Raw genomic sequence first — 20,274 nt, 5'->3', positions numbered from 1 at the left:
CAACTACAATGTGAGAAGGGATCACAGAAAATGGTCTGTGTTTGCATTCCAGGACGACTGGAGAAAGGAGAATGTTCCTGCAGGTAAAGATGAACTGGACTGAGTCTCAATGGCTGAGAACACATCCAGTAAAGACAGGAAGAACAAATGAACCAGCACTGAAAAGAGTGAGATGTGGGGTAGAAGGCATTAACAACTCTGGGCTGTGCTTCAAATTTGGAGGCATGTAAAAATAACAACAAGATGCCAATATATCTGAGGAAACCTGGAGTGCAGCTTAGTTGCCTTTATTCTTAAAGCTCCCTACAAAGGATTTTGATGTATAACTGCCTCCACCTCCCAAGAGCTGGATGACAGACATCTGATTCAATGCCTGGGTTTTTAATGAACTATTTACAGATATAAGACAAGTAAATGATGCTACCCAAACTGATGAACAGTAGCCTTTCAAAGGCTAGACAGCTATTGGGCATCTAGGCAACTACTTTATTTGTACTGGAACAACAGAGAGGAGACTGTCAGTTCTCCCATCGTGCCATTTATTGTCCTAGATTACAGATAGGTAAAATAAAAATGGATCTAAGAGTCACCAGTCCAGGGAGGCACAGGGTAATGACCTTACTAATGGTATCTGAGTAAACATCAAGATCTAAGAAGTTTTTTGCTTTTTGGCATTTTAATTTTAAGAGGAAGGAAATAATTAATGAAAACTAAAGTATCAACAATAGTACTGAAACTCACAGAAAGCCTTGGTAACTCCCATAACAAAACCCTCATCTTATTTACTATGAGCTTTGCTCCATCTGGTGGTCACAAGAGGTTTTGCTAGGTGTGAGTAGGAAAATGGTACAGGATAAAGAAATGCAAAACTGCAAGAACTGTCCAGATTTACCACTTATGAAACCGACAAATACACGTTCAATTTGTACCCTTTGATGTACTAAAAACTTTACAATTGCATTGCAAAGTATTTCTTGAGACACCAAAACATATCAGTCTTTGGAACTCTTAATTATGTTAACATTTGCAGATGCTCAGTGGTCATGGTGCTTGTACAATGCACGCGATTGCTTACAGACCACCCCCTCTCCTGTACCTGTCTTCCCTTCCCGCTCTGCTGACATTACCATTTGAGTGTCCTGGAAGCAGCTCTTCAGAATTACACACATGAGCCCACACTTATAAACAACAGGCCTTGATGCATGAGTGTGTCTTGCATGGGACTTTCTAAAGTTTTATTTTATACTCTCCCAAACTGTTATATTTTTATTCCATACATTTCATGCTTGCATTAACTGTATTAAGATATTGTTTGCTGAACAATGTAGAATACCTGTACCTTTTTCAAGCTTATGATTGGTGTATGTACACTGTAGAGTTCAAGTTTAATCACATTCCTTGTGAGTACTCAAAGTCTTTGTACAGAACTCAAAAGAAACAGTAGCCATCATACTATTCACTATCGAAAAAAAAAAATCTCTTCAAAAGAGCTTAGAAAATGGCAAGAAAACAATCTAATTTTTTAATTTAGGGGGTGAAAAAAAAAAAAACTCTTCCAGAACTGTTAATATATTTACCAGGCTAAAAAATAAAAAAATTAAAAAAAAAAATTGGTGGGTTTTTGTTTTTTTGTCCAGAGTAGAAATACATTCAAATTCCATCAGAACTTACAATTCAATGGTCCTGCTCCACTTATCAATGCCATGTTTTATAAGCAAGCCAGGTAGTTAATACATGGATCAGGGCATCCACACCAAACAGGACCTTCACCTCCCAGTAAGCTGGCAGGAGGGGACTAGAATACAATTATTTCCAACTTCATCAGAGTTTGACAAAACTGCCTTACATATTCATTAATATTCATCAAACTGAGCACTTACGATTTGTGCACTTGAGTACATCTTTTACTTTAAAATAAAACACCTGTAAATATACAATCTCAATCAACAAATCAGCTGTTCAGAGTCATATTATTTGACAATTTCAAAACTACTTTCATTCTATCCTAGGCTGGAGCAAATACATTGGTATACTGAGGGAACAAGAGCCTGCTCTGCTGGAGAAAAAGTTACAAATACCACAACAATTATCTGCCTCTGTCTCCTGGGTGCTGGGATTAAAGGTATGACCACCATTACATGTCCTCTATGGCTAACTAGTGGCTTAGGTGTGAGGCTAACTAGTGACTTAGCTCTGCACTCTGATTTTCAGGCAAGCTTTATTTGTTGGATTACAAACAAAACTATCACTACAACTATAAGTGTACCTATCAACATACATTTGAGTGTATGTATTTCTTGGTCTGTCTGCTGAGGAAGCTAGAAACAATGTCCCCTGTAGCAATAAGTATACCAAACATTCAGACCTTCACTTCTAAATACTATTTTTTATTAAAAGGCCTGGAGGAAAACAAATGATTCCAGGGCTAAGACAAAGCATCAATGAGCCAGCACAATGGGTTTAACTGAGTCCTCAAAACAATCAGACACTGGTGAAATGGCTCAACAGACACAGCCTGATGCCTGATGACCTGAGTTTGATCCCTGAAACACACATGATGGAAGGAGAGAACCAAGTCCACAATTTACCCTCTGATCTCCACATATAAACACCATGACACACATGGGGGGGTGAATAGAATATGAAATAAAACATTTTAAAAGGAGGTGAAGGCTGGAGTGATGGCTCCACAGCTAAGACCACTGTTCTTCCACAGGACCCAAGGTCAGTTCCCAGCACCCACACAGCAGCTAACAACCACCTATAACTCCAATTCCAGGGGATCCGATACCATCTTCTGACCTCCATGGATACTACACACATGTGGTACCCAAACATACATGCAGGCAAAACACCCATGCAAATAAAATAAAAATTTCTACAATAAAAACCACACATGTCCAAGTCCTAACCTTGGGCATCTTACTTGACAATGTCTTTGAATGAGTGTGGTTGGTGACAACAGTAATCTCAGCACTTTGGAGGCTGAAGTGAAGGATAACTACGAGTTTGAGGCTAGCCTCTGCTACACAGTGAGATCGTGTCTTTAAAGGGGGTAGGACGGAGATTAAAAAAAAAAAATCATCATCGTCACAGATGGATTAGAGTGGACTGATGCCCTCACACAAGAAATGAGAGGGAGATTCAGAGAGAGAAATCTGACCATTGAATACAAAGACCAGGACACCACGACGGCTCATCCTGGTTACCATTTTGACACACCTTGGAAAAGGGAACTTCAACAGGGGATTTGCCTCCAACAGACTGGCTTGTGGGCATGTCTGTGGAGCTTTTCCTTGACTGCTAATTGATGTGGGGGTCCAGTCCACTGTAAGCAGTACCATCCCTAGGCAGGTGGGCCTGGGTTATACAAGAACAGGAACCTGGAAAGGAACCAGCAAGCACCATTCCTTCATGGTCTCTGCTTCAGTTCCTGCCTCTAGATCCTGCCTTGAGTCTTTGCCTTAACTTCCCCCCAGTGACAGACTGTAACCCACAAGCCAAACAAGCCTTCTCTCCCCAAGTTACCTTCCAGGCACTGTTTTCTCAAAGTAACAGAGGAGCAACCTAGGACAGCCACCACAAGTGCATGGAATATCTGCATACCACCAGAAGATGAAGGAGAAATGATGCTTCCCTATAGATGCTAACTCCTTCTTTCAGACGTCAACTCAACAGACTGAGAAAATAAATTTCTCTTGTTTTAAGCAATTGTGGCACTTTGTTACAGCAGCATGAAAAAACTAATAGAGCTTGGAACAAGCATATGAAAAGGACATGGGCATTAGTTTGAAGATTCTTTCAGTAGACAAATTATTTCAATAGATTATGCTGCATGATTAAACAGAAATCCGTTAAATCTATATAATATAAACACAGGAATGTTGGAAAAGGCAATAAACCATGGGTGCTGAAAATCACTATACACTCTTGCTCAATTGATCAGGCCCTTAGCACTCCCAATGCAGGCCATTCTCAGAACTGTGACCAGCAAGACACCTTTGGGAGTGCAGTAACATCTCTCTGGCCCCTGGCTTGCTATAAGTTGTGAATTCCCATAGCTCAGTGCTCTTTTTTTCCCTCTAGCACAACACACTACATATGTAGAAATCCAACTAACTTCAAGTGTGTCTTCCCTGTGGGACTGTGGTGATGGAACCAGGAGATGTGGGAAATTGATGCAAACCAAATGAAACTCATGCAGTTTGCCAAGCCATGAATATTGAGTCTTTGGGCTCTAACCTAGGAGCCAGAATCCTTCTGTCAACGTTTAAGAAACAGAAAAGGCTAACTTAGCTTGCAAACAGGGCAAAATCTCAGACATTTCACATTTCTTTTCTTAACAGATAGATGGGCGGATGGAGAAATTGAGAAATGAAAGCTGCTTACGTCTTAGGATTACAATCGCTGTGATAAAACATCATCACCAACTTGGAAGAAAAGATCATATTTGGCTTTATGCTTCCACATCACAGTTCATCACTGAAGGAAGTCAGGATAAGGACTCAAGCAGGGCAGGAACCTGGAGCAGGAGCTGATGCAGAGGCCATGGAGGGGTGCTGCTTACTGGCTTGCTCACATTATTTGTTCAGCCTGCTTTCTTATAACATCCAGGACCACCCACCTTGGGCTGGGCCCTCCCATATCAATCTAAACTAATTAAGAAAATGTCCCCACAGGCTTGCTTACAGCCCATCTTATGGAGGGATTTTATCAACTGATGTTCCCTCCTCTCTAAAAACTCTAGCTGTGCCAAGACAGCGTAAAAGTAACCAGGATACCTTCATACAGTTTAATGTCAAATAATAAAAATAGAACAAACAATGAAGTTAGAAAAATACTTAATGTTTAAAACTAGTAGGTGAAATTTTATCAGGAAAAATGTATATATAAGTACTCAAGTATTTAGGGTAATGAACATGATATCTCCAATTTATCTCAACCAATTTAGAACAAAATATACAAAATATGTATGATACATATATGTGTGTGTGTGTGTGTGTGTGTGTGAATGTGTAAACAGAATGACAAAGCAAACATAGCTGGTAAATCTAGATACAGAGTACTCAGAAGCTCCTTCTTATCAAGGTTAAATAAGGATCAGGATAAACAAATAGGCCGAATAGATGTTTATTCAGGGAGAAATACTTACAACCTAGACAGATGAACACCAGGAAATTCAACCCGATGCTCTCCTGTCCGAGTCACACCAGCAAGAGAGCTTTTCCCAGCTCTCCCTCCAACCTCTTTCCACAGGTCACTTCCGCCCATGGCTCCACCCCCAATGGGCGTGGTCAGTGCCACAGAAGGACTATCTCACTACAATTCCCCTTTTAGTCTAAAGAAAAGATTTAGGCTTAATACAAAACTATATACAAAACAGTAAATAACAAGTGTGCTCTAAGAAAAGGAAAATCGAGAACAAAATGACCTACATATCTAGTCCTAGGGTGAAGGTATAATGGAGTTTACAATAGAGTTGTCCTAAGCTGGAAAACGTAAGTCTAGTACCTAATATATCTAACTCTTTTTTGTTCTTGGTGCTGGGACTTGAACTAGGACTTCAGAATTGCTAAGCAAGTGCTCATCTCTAGTCCATGAAAATCACTCTTTTTATTCTAAATGATTAATGTCAAATCTAAATGTCAAAGCCCGCCTGATATCAAGGTTATTATATTATCTCTTACCAATCCAAAAGCAAAGAAGAAAAATAAAGTCAAAAAGGATCAGTCCAGAGTGTGTAAACTAAAAATTGAAATGTAAACAACACACAACTGCACACACACGTACACACGTATATGAAATGAAAAATTCCTCTTTACAAAATGGCAGTTTTTGCTGTTGTTGTTTGCCTTTGTTTTGTTTCAGTTTTCTGAGACCAGGTCTCAGTATGTAGTTTGGCTGTCCTGAAATCCTTTATGTAGACTAGGCTGAAATCTACCTGGCTCTGTCTCTGCCTAGCTGTCTTTACAAGATTTTGATGTTAACTTTGTTTGTTTTGTTTTGTTTGTTTGTTTTTTCAAGACAGGGTGTTGTGAAATATTATTTTAAGATGTGTTACATTTGTTTGTGGGATATTGGTTTAATGATGCAAAGATGTGCTGCATTCTTTTATGTTGCATTAGTTTAACTCTGTGAAGCTGTGTAACTTTGCCGGCCTAAGCACCTGATTGGTCTAATAATGAGCTGAATGGCCAATAGCAAGGCAGAAGAGGATAGGCAGGGCTGGCAGGCAGAGAGAATAAATGGAAGAGAGAAGAGACTGAAACAAAAAAAGGAGGAGAGGAGGACACCAGGGGGCAGCAACTTAGCCACACAGCCAGCTGTGGTGTCAGAAGGAAAGAAAGGTGTACAGAACAGAGAAAGGTAAAAGCCCAGAGGCAAAAGGTAATTTAAGTTAGGAAAAGTTGGCTAGAAACAAGCTAAGCTAAGGTTAGGCATTCGTAAGTAAGAATAAGTCTCCATCTATTTATTTAGGAGCTTGGTGGCTGTCCCCCAAAATTTAAAACAAACAAACAAACAAAAAAACTACAACAGGGTTTCTCTGTGTAGCCCTGGCTGCCCTGGAACTCACTGTATAAATCAGGATGGCCTTGAACTCAGAGATCTGCTTGCCTCTGCTTCTCAAGTGCTAGGACTAAAGGTGTGCACCACCACTGCCTGGCAATATTAAAAATACTTTTAGAATAATGCATTAAAGGATTTATATGTGATCCCATCAACAACAACAAAAATAGCAAAATGTAATAATTATTCTAAGATGATAGGACATTTTATTATTAAATAAAGACTTCATAAGAAAAAAAACCTGTGAGTCATATTAGAAATTTACTACATAAGTAAGGTACTGAAGGTTAAAAAAAAGAATCACAAATCCAATCATACACTAGAATTTATAGACCCAAATGTCTTGAAAGGCCATGAACTAGACAGAAGTAGTCAACTGTAAACCAGCAGGAAAGCACCAAGGTCACAGTTCCAAGACTTAGAAATACAGGCTGAGCTCAGTTCAGGAGGCATCTATCTGACCACTGAACCTCAGATCTGGAGCCCTGAGGACATTTGTGAAATATGCATACTGCTACTTTACAAAAGTGAAGCTGTTTTGCTGGCCATCTCTTAGTCTTTGGACTCTTAAGATCCACTTTAATATGTCAACACACACACATTTTAAGGTTCCTAACAACTCTTTAGACTCCGTGACTGATGTGACAAATCTTTTCCATACTGGTAACAACTTATGTGCCCATGAAAAAGCTACTACAAAACACTTTCACATATTTAATTCACTCACTCCAAAAAGTTTGCCCCATATATTAGGACTACCAAGAGTGGTGGTGCATGCCTTTGGTCTCAGCACTCAGGCAACAGAGACAAGTGGATCTCTATGAGTTTGAGATCAGCCAGAGTTAGTAAGACTACCTCAAAAGCAAAACAAAATTAAAAATTATCTCTATTTGTAACCATTATGACACAAGCTCTCTCCTATATACCATTTTTTGTTTTTGTTTTTCTTTTTAATACTTTAAAAGGGGATGGAGAGAAAACTCAGCACTTAATAAGTGTAGCTGTTCTAAGGAACTAGGCTCAGTTCCCAGTATCCACACTGCAGCTAATAACCACCCCTAATTTCAACACCAGGGGGTTAAATGCCTTCTTCTGCATTCTGTGGGCAACAGACACGTACATGGTGCACATACATACATGCAAGTACTCACACATACACATTAAAGTAAGATCTTTAAGAATGTATTTCAAGGGTCATCAAGATGGATTAGTGGGTAAAGACTCTTGCTGCCAAGCCTGACTACCTGACTTCAGTTCCTTGAGAGCCGCATGGTAAAGGGAAAACACAACCCCTTGCAAGTTATCTTCTGACTTCCAAAGGCACATGGTACAAACACACACACAATAATATTTTTAGATGGTTTTTAAAATATTTTAAAACAAAATAAACAACCCATCTGTACTAAAGACCTTTGAAGAATTCTCCATAATTGCCCTAGAAAAGCAGGGTTCATGTATGTGAACATTACCCAATGCCCCTAACATCTGCAGTCATTTTTTTTCTCATGCCATTCTCTAGAACTTATATATTATTGAACATAAATCTTAATGCGTTTTATTGTCCTTATCATGCTTTAACCTATATAATGGAAGAAATAATTGTGTATTTTTCTTGTATTTCTATCAACAAGTATCTCAAACTTGCACAGTAAATGCTCAACAAAACCATCAAAGAAGAGTTGGTTCCCAGCAGCCACTGGTGGCTCACAATCAACTATAACTATTTCTAAGGAAACTGGCACCCTCTTTGGCATACATACATGCAAGCAAAACATGCATACATATAAAATAAGATAAATTTAATCTAATTGAAAGAAATTCTGTTCTTACAAGATTAAATTAAACTTTAAAAGTTCTCTACTACTCCAAGGAGGTCTCTGCATCAGCTGCTGGTCATATTAATATTTAAGTAGTCATTTTCACAGATAAATATTACTATTACCTCATAGTCCTTTGACTATGTTACCTTAGCCAAAGCTCAGTTAGACATTTGGGAGAAAGGTGAGTTTTCAGAAAGTATTACATACACTTAGTAAGTCTTACCTGAGGATTCCATCCTGGATCTAGTTTTTTAACTGCTGCGATGTATTCCTGCATTGCTTGGCTAGGGCTGGAGTCACCAAGGGCTTTCCATGCTTCCCTACAGCACAGAGTAGCCACAATTTTCATTAATGATGCAAAACACCAACAGCACATTTCCTAAACAGGATCTTGCTATGTGGCCCAGGCTGACCTTAAACTCACACATCACATCCAGCTAGCATATTTCTTACTGATATTTTACACTTATATGATTCAAGGGACTGAGGATACAAAGATAAACTGTACAGAGGGGAAGTGTTCCACTCATGCTCTTACACTAGTAGACAAGGATAAAATTCATTAACCTACCTCAAGGACCTTTTGGAAATTTTTCCCCCAACTGCTTTCTCTCATGAAATTTTAGAACACAGATGTCTTTGCCTACCTGTTGAATTTTGAAATAGCACAAATTATAGTAATCTAAGATTTAATTAGGCTCCCTAAATCCAGTGTTCATCACTACTGTATCAGTTATAGACCAGTATGGTACTTCCCATCATACAAATTAACTGTTAAGGCTACTGGGACAGGCTGCTTGGTTTACCCCAGCCAAGTCTTCCCACTTTTAAGCAGGTTTCTATAATGTCACTACCCTCCTGCTACTATGAAGGAAGCAGGGTCTTGCTGAGGCTTTCTAAAATTTTCAGTGACGCTCTGACAGTTGCTTACTCTATAGCATGGAAGCAATCTCTTCGGATTCCCTTGGTTGCCACAACAATGCCCTGTGTAGCTGTTTTTCCAGCCTCACACACAGCACTCCTTTCACTCCTCTTTCTCTTTCACATGGTGGCATTTTTAAGAGTCAAAAACAATTATTTTACAAAATACCGCTCTGCTTGGGTTTGCCTAATTTTTTTTCTCACCTAAATAGTGTTCTTGTCAGAATGACTAATCACGATTAAAATTAGATTAAATATTTAGGTAAGAATAATATATAAGTGGCATGTCCTTTACAATGGGTCACAGTAAGGACACATGATGTCAGTCTGTCCCACAGCTACTATACTGATAAGTGGGTAATGGCACTATCTCACAGTTTTCTGCTTCACTAATTAGTCAGAGTGGCTATAAAATATACTTTGGAGGGCTGAAAACATGGAGAACCGAGCAATAAATAAGGGAAAGTAATGAAGTGATAAAATTCCACAAGACAAAAAAGCTCAGAGGAAAAGCTACATTTGACATTCTCTAGATACTAAAATTCCAGAAACTGCTTATCTCAACAGAGAAAATGTGTAACAAATGTAAAAGGAAGCACTGAAGATGAAAAAAGAGAAGGCCATCTGAACTCAAGAGTGTGGCGGCAGCGTAAGTGACTGGCATCCAGGTTCAAGCGCCCCCTCCTCACAGCGGAATGCTGGCAGTTGGACTACTGTCCAGAGGACATTTGGTGCAGGGAAATGTTAGGATTTATACCCAAATCCAAGGGTTAGCATTTTTCTCTCTCTCTACATTTAATTCTCTCTTTATATATTTAATTATTTTTAAAAAAAAAAATCTACCCTGGGTGGGACTGGATGGTTAATAGCACTTGGTGCCTTTGTAGAGAACCAAGATTCAGTTCCCAGACAGCACCAACATGGCAGCTCACAACCATCTGTAACTTCAGTTCCAAGGGCTCCAAAAGCCTCTTCTAATTTCAGTGGGCACCTCATCCATGCAAATGAAAACAATAAATCTAAAAACAAATAAAACAACAACAGAGAACTCTAGCCTAAAAGACCTTTAATACAAGAAGTAATTAGCATAAATACAGGAAGGTGTTCCTCGGTTATGTTATAAGCCTGATTGAAACCACGTGACTTAGACTCCAAAGGACTGTGGTTAGTATACCAAATTAGGGTGGAGAGCTTTAACTGTATATTTACAGTCATGTTCACATGCTTAAATCTGGGTATCAACATTGCAGCAAAACTAAAATGTAGGAATGTCTCCTTAACATACTGATCACAAAGCAATAAATAACTCTACCCTCAACACTAATTTTACCACTGGGGCTGATGCACAAAAGTCTTCCCTTTTGTAACCATGTTCACTATTGTTTAATACTTTCTCTTTTTCCGCTTAAAGCCAGGTAAGAAAAAATAATGAATCTTTGAATTATAGGTGAAAAATGTATTCAGAATAGAGTGAGCCTGTGTCAGGTTTTAGATTTTTTTCTCCACAATTCTTTCCAAAAAATTATGACAAGCACTTCTTTCCTGTGGGGCAGAGACAGGTAGGAGGTGGGGATTTATCCCTTCCTTCTGTATGTGAGAAGTGGTTCCCTAGAGAAAGGCTCTCTCACAGGACTGCACCTCTGCTCTGCCTACCTACATACTAATGCCAGTGACAAAGACTCCTTTAGACTTAGCTAAAAGCAGATTGCTTTAATCCTCCCACTGCCTGTCACTAGCAGCCAACCACAGAGAGATTAACATACAAAGAATATTTAATCTGCTATTCCCTTTCTAATTCCTAAACCCCTAAGTCATTTCCGACAACCTTACTAAAGATCCCAAGGATGTTTCTTACCATTTTTGCTTTCCTTCAAAATCAAAGAAGCTCGGTTTAGGAATACTGCAGTTTCCAACTTTGACCTAAAAGAGGAAAAGGAAAAAAATAACAAGAATTTATTTTGGTTTTCTAAGAAATATCTAAGGACTTTTTATTTTTTAATTTATTATGTATATCTAGTATACTATATATACTAGTATATCTAGTAACTATAGATTAGAAAATATTTGAATATATATATAAAACAAAATTTAACATTCTCTGCAAAGCAGACAAAAAAATTCAAAGAATCCAAACTGAAAACACCAGCAGCACCAGGTGTGGTAATGCACACCTTGAGCAGGGGCAGGTGGATCTCTGTGCATTCAAAGCTCTCTATGAGTTCAGGGCCCTCCTAGTCTATACAATGTACTCCAGATCAGGCAGGGCTACACAGTGAGACTCTTGTCTAAATTAACTAATTAATTAAATGAAAACACCACATAAGCAGCCCCGGCTTTCTATATAAAGTAACTACTAAGTAATACTGTAACACAGGCCAAAAAAAAAGAAAAAAGGAATGAAGTGGATGGCAAGTAGCAGTGTTTCTAAACTAGCAGACTAATTATAAAAACAAGTTACAGATAAAATTATAGTATGCTGGGCAGTGGTTGCTTGCATCTCCAGTTAGCACTCCAGAAGCAGAGGCAGGCGGATCTCTCTGAGTTCAAGGCCAACCAAGGCTACGTCGTGAACTCCACCCCCACCAAAAATACAATTTTTTACGTGTTAATTTATTACTGTGTGTGATGTGTGCATTCAGGGGAGGTCAGAGGACTGCTGTTGTGTAGGTTTTCTTTCTGGCTTAGACAGCATGTGCTTTACATGCATAATCATTCACCAGGAATTAACAAAATCTAAAGTTTGATTTTTCAGAATTCATATATATTGTTTTTTTTCCATGTTCATTTTCACGACTTGCTAGTATTTTATTTTTCCTCAAATCCAAGATAAATCGTACTAAAAATGTACTATTTTAAAAGCACCATATTAGCCGAGCATGGTGGTGCATGCCTTTAATCCCAGCAATCTATGAAGTCAAGGTCAGCCTGGGCTACAGAGTGAGTTCCAAGACAGCCAGGACTACCCAGTGAAACACTGTCTCAAAACAAGAACCTAAATAAAAAAGCACCACAGTAAATAAATGTAGATGTCAAAAGCTGGTGTTGGTGGCACAGGCCTTTTGTCCTAGCACTTGGGAGGCGAGACAGGAGGATCTCTGTGAGTTCGAGGCCAGACTGGTTTACAGAGCTAGTTCCAGGTAGGATCCAAAACAATACCGAGAACCCTGTCTCTAAAAAACAAAAAACAAAACAAAAAAAGGCTGGGGGTTAGGGTGTCAACAATAATATAAATGCTTATCTATATGGTCAATATTCCTGTTGTTGTTTTAACTCTTTAACTCCCTACCTCTCAAAGCTGGGGTTAATCCAGAGTGCTAGGATTAAAGGTGTATGTGCACCACCACCCAGCCAAGATCTAAATTTCTAATCTATATATATGACAGACAAAATCTACACATACTAAAGTTCTTTGGAGACTTTAATTCTAAGAGGCAAAAGCAATCACAGGAATCACATAACCACAGAGTTAGAGAACTCCTGTTTCAAGTTCTGCTTTCAGGCCCAGAAGCTCAAAATCAGGATGCATGTTCTAGCTCAGGCAAAGCAGGAGAAGGAAGAGCCTTTTAGTTTTCAACTGTTTAATTTTATTTATTTTGTGTGAGTGTGTGTGCACACACATGCTTGGGACCACTTGCAAGCCACAATGTATATAGAAGTCAGAGGACAGCTTTCAGGTCAGTTTTCTCCCTCTGCCATGGGTTCCAAAGATTGAATTCAGGTTGTCCAGCCTACTGGGCAAGTGCTTTTACACACTGAGCTATCTCATTGGTTGCTCTAACTCCTCACCTCCTACAACATTTCTGTATGAGTAGGTATGTCTGGTGCCTACCAAGTCTGGAAGAACTCATCAGATCTACTAGAAATGGGAGATACAGACAGGAGTAAGCTGCCACCAGTGGGTCCTGGGAATTGAACCCAGATCTTAATCAAGAGTGACAGGTACTCGTAAACACTGGGCTAGCTCTCCAGCACCCTAACCCCTTTGTTTTTTAAGCAAAATATTTTATTATAATATTTATAAACATCCAGTCCTAGGAGTAGGCAGAAATTGCATGTCCTGTCCTGTTGTATATGTAGCAGAGTACAGCAACTGATATGATTTTAGAGGTGCAAACTGGCTGACTGGCTGACTACCCAGACTAGCTATGTCAGCTACTGAGTTCAATGACATCAACTGCCTCAATGAATATGGTAGAGAGCAATTGAGGAAGATATCAACTCATCATCAATCACCAGCCTCTATACACACACACACACACACAAATACAGACACAAGAAAAAATAATAAATTAGATCTTTTAAACATTCATTTATTTGAAAATAAGTCTAGTACATGGTAATGTAAATTTTCATGAAAAATTACTATATTCTAAATTAAAAAAAGAAAAAGAAAAATGGCTCTGGCATTTTTTTGAAATCTCTTCACTGTCTGACATACTTGTATTGTCATACTTCTGCATCCAATCTCTCACTAAATGATGGTTTGGATGGAGCCCATGAAGCAGTTTCAGTTTCACGCAGATATACTGTAAGAAATTAGTATTTGTATAACACTCTCACAAACTGTGGATATTCTTTGACACAAAACTCAACAAATGGTAGTTTCTCCAAGATTAGATATGATGTGGAATCTGAATTTACTATGACTCTTTTACACAGTTATAGTGAAAATCAGTCATCTGATTTTCATTTTGATTGGAACTTTTGCTCACACTGACTTTTAACATTATCCCGTGAAATATTTAGAAAAGATCCCATTGAGTCATTCTGCATTTCCAAATGTTGACATATAGCATTACACATTAGTGAATTTCACATTCATTATTGCCACCATATTGTGAAAAGCACTTTGTAAGCATTGGAGTATTGTCTAATTCATGGTGGCAGACCCTACTTTTTCCAAACTTCTACTTTTCATTTGACAACTCAAATCTGATCACTGGCAACAAATATTTATAGCTGTTTTCCAGGCTCACTTCTTCCATTTTCAAGAAACTATTTGCCAATCACCCAAATCTAAACAGAATTGAGTTTATATAGCTTTTGATAAGTAAAAATGAAGTCCCATTGGAAAAAGCTCATAGTTCAGTTTGTAACTCAATTATTGCTGTGATTTTTCTCCAGTTTCCTCAAAATTGCCAATATAATCAGGTATGTAACAGAAGTGCTTGTGTGTTTCTCCCATCTTACAACTGTTGTTTGTTTTGAGATGGAGTCTCACTGTGTAGCTCTGGCTGACCTAGGAACTTAAAGTGTTGGCCAGGCTGGTCTTGAACACACATTGATCAGACTTTACCTCCCCAAAGCACTGGGATTAGAGGCCTGCACAATCACATGAGGCACCATGCAAAATGCTGAACAAGACTTGTAGAGCAATCTCTCTCGGGCCACATCATTATTAGCATGTGTTCATTATAATCACCACTCCTCAAAAGCATGTCCACTCCATTCAGTGTATCTTTAAAAATACAGAACAGATGTAAAGGTGCTTGTCACCATGCCTGATGACCTAAGTTGGATCCCTGGGGTCCCTATGATGAAAGGAGAGAGCCAAGCCCTGCAGGTTGTCCTCTGATCTCCACTTGAACACTGTCACACATGTGTACACACATGAAAAACAAAAACGTAATCAGAAATACAGGAGGGTCCTCACACCTACCTAAAAAAAAAAAAAAAAAAAAAGGGAATTCAAGAGAAATATATGTAACTATACCAAGAGGCATTTTTAAAATTCTAATAAAAGAGGCTACTATCCAGAGCTTCATTTCTTTCAAATTTCAAAAAGCTGGGGTATTCCTGAGCTGCTATTTAAGTCATCATCAATTTTTCACATTTCCATCTAGATTCCTTAAGTTATCCTGTAAGCCTCTAAAGGGCAGTGTCAAGTTCTTTCATCTTTGCATTCTCTGTAGACATGACATCTAGTGTTCTGCTGAACTGTATCTGTTAACTGTGATAAAGCAATTATTTTTTTCCTTCTGGTACCTAGCCTTGAATGATAAATTAGTTTTACATATGTAACTCATACATTTCCTTATCTTTAGGTAAAGTTCAGTCTTACAAGTCAGAAACTACTTTAATTCTGATACACCCATGTGACCTTCCGAGTTGCCTACTTCCTGAGGTTTTTTGTTGTGTATTTGTAAAAGAAAGTGATTCTGGAAGCTGAGTCAAGAGTTTATCTCCCACCCCCCTCATTGCCAACATGAAACCTTTTCCAAAAGAGGTGGGGGGGGGGGGGACGATCTAACAGAACCAAATTCAGCCAAAAGCATGTCAACTATATTTAGTTTCTAAAAATCGCAAGAGTAATAGTGTATTGTGTGTTTTATATATAGTAATTGTCTCTTAAATCTCAAATTTTATTATTAACATTGCCATATTTTTCTTTTGGCAACAACGAATGACAAATTTTATCATCCTCTTTTTGTAAAGGTTTAGGCGCAAGGCCACTAATGAGAGAACAGAAATAGTGTCAGTGTCCAGTCAAATAATTATCATTCGTAGGATAGCCAGGAGATTTTTCCACGTCCGGAATGATGTTATTCTCTAGCGTCAAAACACAAACAAAACGAAACATACACACACTTCATTATACTCCACCATTAGCCCGCACACCTCTAAGTTTTCGGAGCAAGACGCCCATGCCCTGACTTATCCACCCATCTTTTACCTGCTTGTACCTGGCATACAGGTACAAGAGCTGCTCCCTGCTGGCCACCTGAATCAGGCCTTGGACGTGTGCGGCAGCCTTCTCAAACTGCTCGGCCAGGCTCCGGGACGCCTCGGTCTCGGGGTTCTGGGGGGATTCCATATCACCGGAGTCGTCCCCGGAGCTCAGTTCCCCACCACTGTCGCCCGTGGTGGCCCCCGCGGGTAGAAACGGTGTGGCCATGTCCACTCTCTCGATGAGTTGTCCTCACCGGTGTGACGCCGACTCCGGGGCCTGGACCACTAGTCCGGGTGCAAAGCCCGGGCAGAAGTGGGACACCACTAGCTGTGAGGCTTTCTCAGGTGACTGCCACTTCGCCTACCCGGGGGCGTAGGGCCGCCTCTGCAAAGCCCGGCGGCTCTTCCCGGGCCGCCCCGTCCTCCTCCGGCTTCTCTCGCTCGGACCGAGCGCCTGGCCTCGCCCGGGTCGCTCCAACGGCGCGGGGGTCTGGAGGCCGCTCGGCTGGGAAGTGAGGGGAAGCCGGCGGCGCGCGGCGGGCCACTGCCACCGCAGCTAGGTGGGGAAGCGCGGGGCGCGAGCTCGGCGGGACGCGCTCCGGGGCACGCGCCCGTGGCTACGCCGCCCCGCCTGCGAGCCTGTGCCCTCCCCCGACTGCAGTCGCGGGTTGTGGCGGGCGCGGTGAGGGTTGGAGAGACCGGCCTCAGTTATGGAGGAGTTTGCTCGTGGTTTGGGGATAATTCGGAGTCACAAACTCAGGAACTCATCCGGATAGGACCCCGGGGAAGGGGAAGGAGGCGGTCCTTTAGGTGGTGTAGCTGCAGAAGGGGCGTAGCGGGGAAACAGGGAGCTGAGAACGAAAGTTCCGCCTTCCCCTAACCACCCAAATCATTGCGACCCAGGCTTCCTCAGACCCTCTGTTGTCTGTTCCTCAATATCTTGGCTCTGTTTTTAATAGCAAGTGAACGGCTGATGGAGCCTTCACTGCCCCCACCGTGTGTCTAAATAGTCAAATGTCCCCCCTTCAATGTTTTGTTTTCTATACCTGCTGACCCCTCATTTTTTCAGGGCCCTCAGAGGTGTCACCAAGACCCCAGTCCCACCTTCCTTTAGCATCATCTCATAATTGGCTGATATGCTTCTCATGCATCTTAAAGTGAAACCCAGAAGTCCCCATAGCTCTGCCCTAAAGGCTGTTCCTCTGTGCTCAGCATACTGTCAAAAAAGAGAACTACAGGAACACACAAACTTAATTACTCCTATCCACCAACCATGCACATTTGCTACCAGCATTTGGATAAGCCCCATTTTGCTATTCTCTCATGCAGGGACTTGAGAACATCACTGGATGCTCTCAGTTGTTGGGGTGACTCATATAAATGTACGTGTGTGTAAAAGAATATAGTAGTAGTAGTAGTAGTAAAAACTTCTACCAACCCAAAAACTGAATGTCATATTTTCTTGGTTATAGAAAAGCTTCCCCCATCTCATTTTTACTGCTCTTCTGATGTACTCACCAAGTATTATAAGCTTACTTTGATTTATGTCTTTCTTTGTTCTGTAAAACTATGAAACTATTTCCACATTGGAACATGGAATTTGGGGTAACCTAAATTTGTGTTCCTCAGGCCATGGCCACTCAAAGTGACTCCAGAATAAACTATTCCCTTTAAGATTAGTGTGGTGGATTGGATAAGAATGGCCCCCCTAGGCTTGTATATGTGAATGCTTAATTACTAAGCACTACTTGAAAAGGATTAAGAGGTGTGACCTTGTTGGGGTATATGTGGCCTTGTTGGAGGAAGTCTGTAACTGGGGTTGTGTTTTGAGATTTCAAAAGCCTAAGCCCAGACCTAGTGGCTTTCTTTTCCTACTGCCTTCCTATACAGATCCAGATGTAGAACTCACATTTACTTCTCCAGCACCATGTCTGTCTACATGCTGCCATGCTAACTGCCATGATGATAATGCACTAAACTCTGAAACTGTAAGCAAGCCCCAGTTAAATGCCGTTGCCATGGTGTTGCTTCACAACAATAGAAGACTGACTAAGACAATGAGGGATGTGGTTTTTGCATCAACAGTGGCTAGTATGTTCTAAATGTTGTAAATACGCCAACACATATTCATTTATCACTAAAAACACTAATAAGCATGAGGCTAGTTACAAAGAATGATTATTGCCGCTTGTGATTAAGCTGTAAAAGAAGTTTGGAGAGGATGAGCAAACAATGAGAAACAGAAGGTTAAAAAAAAGCTTGGGTCTGAATTCAACAAATATTTTTTTGAGGATAGAGTATCAATGGTTCCACTATTAATACTTCCTCAAAAGAAATAACAAGGACAAATATATATATATATATATATGTATATATATATATATATATATATGTAACTGCAAGAAATATGTCAATGGAGTCAGGCTGGAATCCAGCACCAGTGGGGTTCAGGTCCCAAAGAGGAGGTATAGAGTTGGTGAGGAGGAAGGAGACTGACAAGATTTGAGGGTGAATTGGGATGGCTACCATTTTATTGACAAAAGGCTACACCTTTTGTACCTATACTTGTAAATTGTTTAGCCACAAGTTTGAAAGCCACAATGAATGATTCAGGGATGAAAGTGGCCATCAACTTTATCACAGCATTTTTCCCAAGACAAAAGTGATACATTGGCAAATGTCTAAATGCCTATTGTTCTCCAAAGTTCAGTAACTACATCAGGCACCCTTTTACATCAAGGGGAAGTCCACCAGTTCCTTTAACCAAGCAGGAACTTTCCTCGAGCCCCTGAGGACTAGAGGTCCTTATCCAAATGCCTGGCCTTGGGAAAGGACATCCTCTGGGGAGCAGACACTCCAGAACAATACAAGAGGATTTTTCAAGGGGAATGATGTAGCAAGAACACTGCACTGTTTCCTAATTGTGTCTTAGTCTTACTGTGTGGGCCGGTTCCCCTGATAAGCTACCAAAAGGGAAGATCCTGACTGATGTCTTACTCGGTTCCCATTATGACATATCATTCTGATTTCTCTGCACTTTTTAACTGAACTGTTGCCATTAATAGCCTCAGACTCTGGATCTGAACTGTTCACTTTTCATCCTTGGAATCAGGTGTGTCCAGTTAGTAATGTTGTTTGCTGTTAGTTACTTGTTTTAGGCTTAGCTTTGAGAACATATATATATATATGTTCTCAAAGAAGTTGATCCTGTACTAGGTGTCTGACATTTAACTTGTATGTCTTATATGATTAAGGTTTCATTGTTAAAGTTAGCCTTAAAAAATAACAATTTCTGAAGGGAAGCTCTTTTAATAGCAAGATAAGATTTTTAACTCATAAACGCAGTCCACAAAGAGACTGGAATCTTTCCTGATCCTTTTATGGTACCTGGTTATATGTATGATTTAGTTTACCAAACTAGCTACAGCTTAGCAATGTAAGTAAAAGCAAGGAGGTTAGACATACATTCTTCGATCAGTCTCTGTTAGCCTGAACAGACCCTAGGTAAAGAGAGACCTTTTGCCAGACTGCTTAGGTCATGGTCTTGCTGCATCATGAGCTGGGAATACCTCAATCTCTGGTGTTCGGCTGTGGTCCTGAATTTTTATTTAAGAATAAAGACAGAGCACAACAATTCTTTGTAGAAGGCAAAATCCATGTTACAACAGTGTAAACAATCCAGTGTCTCTAAAATCAATACCAAGGGGATTACTCTTTTATTACAGAATCTGACTGCCAGCAAGATATGGCCCTGTATGTGAATGCATGGAGGTACAGTTTAATACCTCATTAAACCAGAATTGTTTTAAATCCTGTCTTTCATAAACCTTGTTTTTAGGACAGCAAAAGAATTATCATACAAAAATCTATCCTAATCTAAAATATCTTGGAGACCTATTGCCTCTTTGGTTGACTCATTCCATCTTAATCAAGATGGCAGTTTAGTCACATACCATCCCACTTCTGCAAGCTTAGTCAAAATGGTGACTGCCCATGTGGCTGTAAAATGATGGCAAACCACCTGTTGTTTCCCAGAACAGTTCTAGTTTGGAGTTACAAGTTTTAAGTTAACTTTTGTTACAGATTTTTAACCATACCCAATTCCCTTGGCCAAAAAAAAAAAAAAAAAAAAAAAAAGTAGAATGGCATAAAGAATGGCATAAAATAACTTTACTATTATTTATATGCAAATAACATATGAATCTCTGCCATTACATCAGATTCAGTGGCCAGAAAGCCCAGAGGCAAAGTCTGAGCCCAGGCAACTAGTTTCAATGGTAACAGCTGAGCTATTACC

General features: G+C 39.9%; 1 protein-coding gene across 1 annotated transcript in view; it reads right to left on the bottom strand.

The window, feature by feature from the left end:
* Window positions 1-16,286, bottom strand: part of Acbd6 (acyl-CoA binding domain containing 6) — a 135,978-nt gene extending 119,692 nt beyond the window's left edge. Inside the window, exons 1-3 of the mRNA XM_051186008.1 lie at window positions 15,982-16,286; window positions 11,164-11,228; window positions 8,611-8,707 (exon numbers count right to left, since the gene is read on the bottom strand). Coding sequence (XP_051041965.1) covers window positions 8,611-8,707; window positions 11,164-11,228; window positions 15,982-16,203 — 384 coding nt within the window. The 5' untranslated portion in view covers window positions 16,204-16,286. The remainder of the gene's footprint in view (window positions 1-8,610; window positions 8,708-11,163; window positions 11,229-15,981) is intronic.
* Between the last annotated feature and the right edge of the window lie 3,988 nt (window positions 16,287-20,274).

This window comes from Phodopus roborovskii, unplaced genomic scaffold (genome assembly GCF_943737965.1).
Source record: "Phodopus roborovskii unplaced genomic scaffold, PHOROB, whole genome shotgun sequence".
Classification (NCBI taxonomy): Eukaryota; Metazoa; Chordata; class Mammalia; order Rodentia; family Cricetidae; genus Phodopus; species Phodopus roborovskii.
This window is presented reverse-complemented; position numbering and strand designations above follow the sequence as displayed.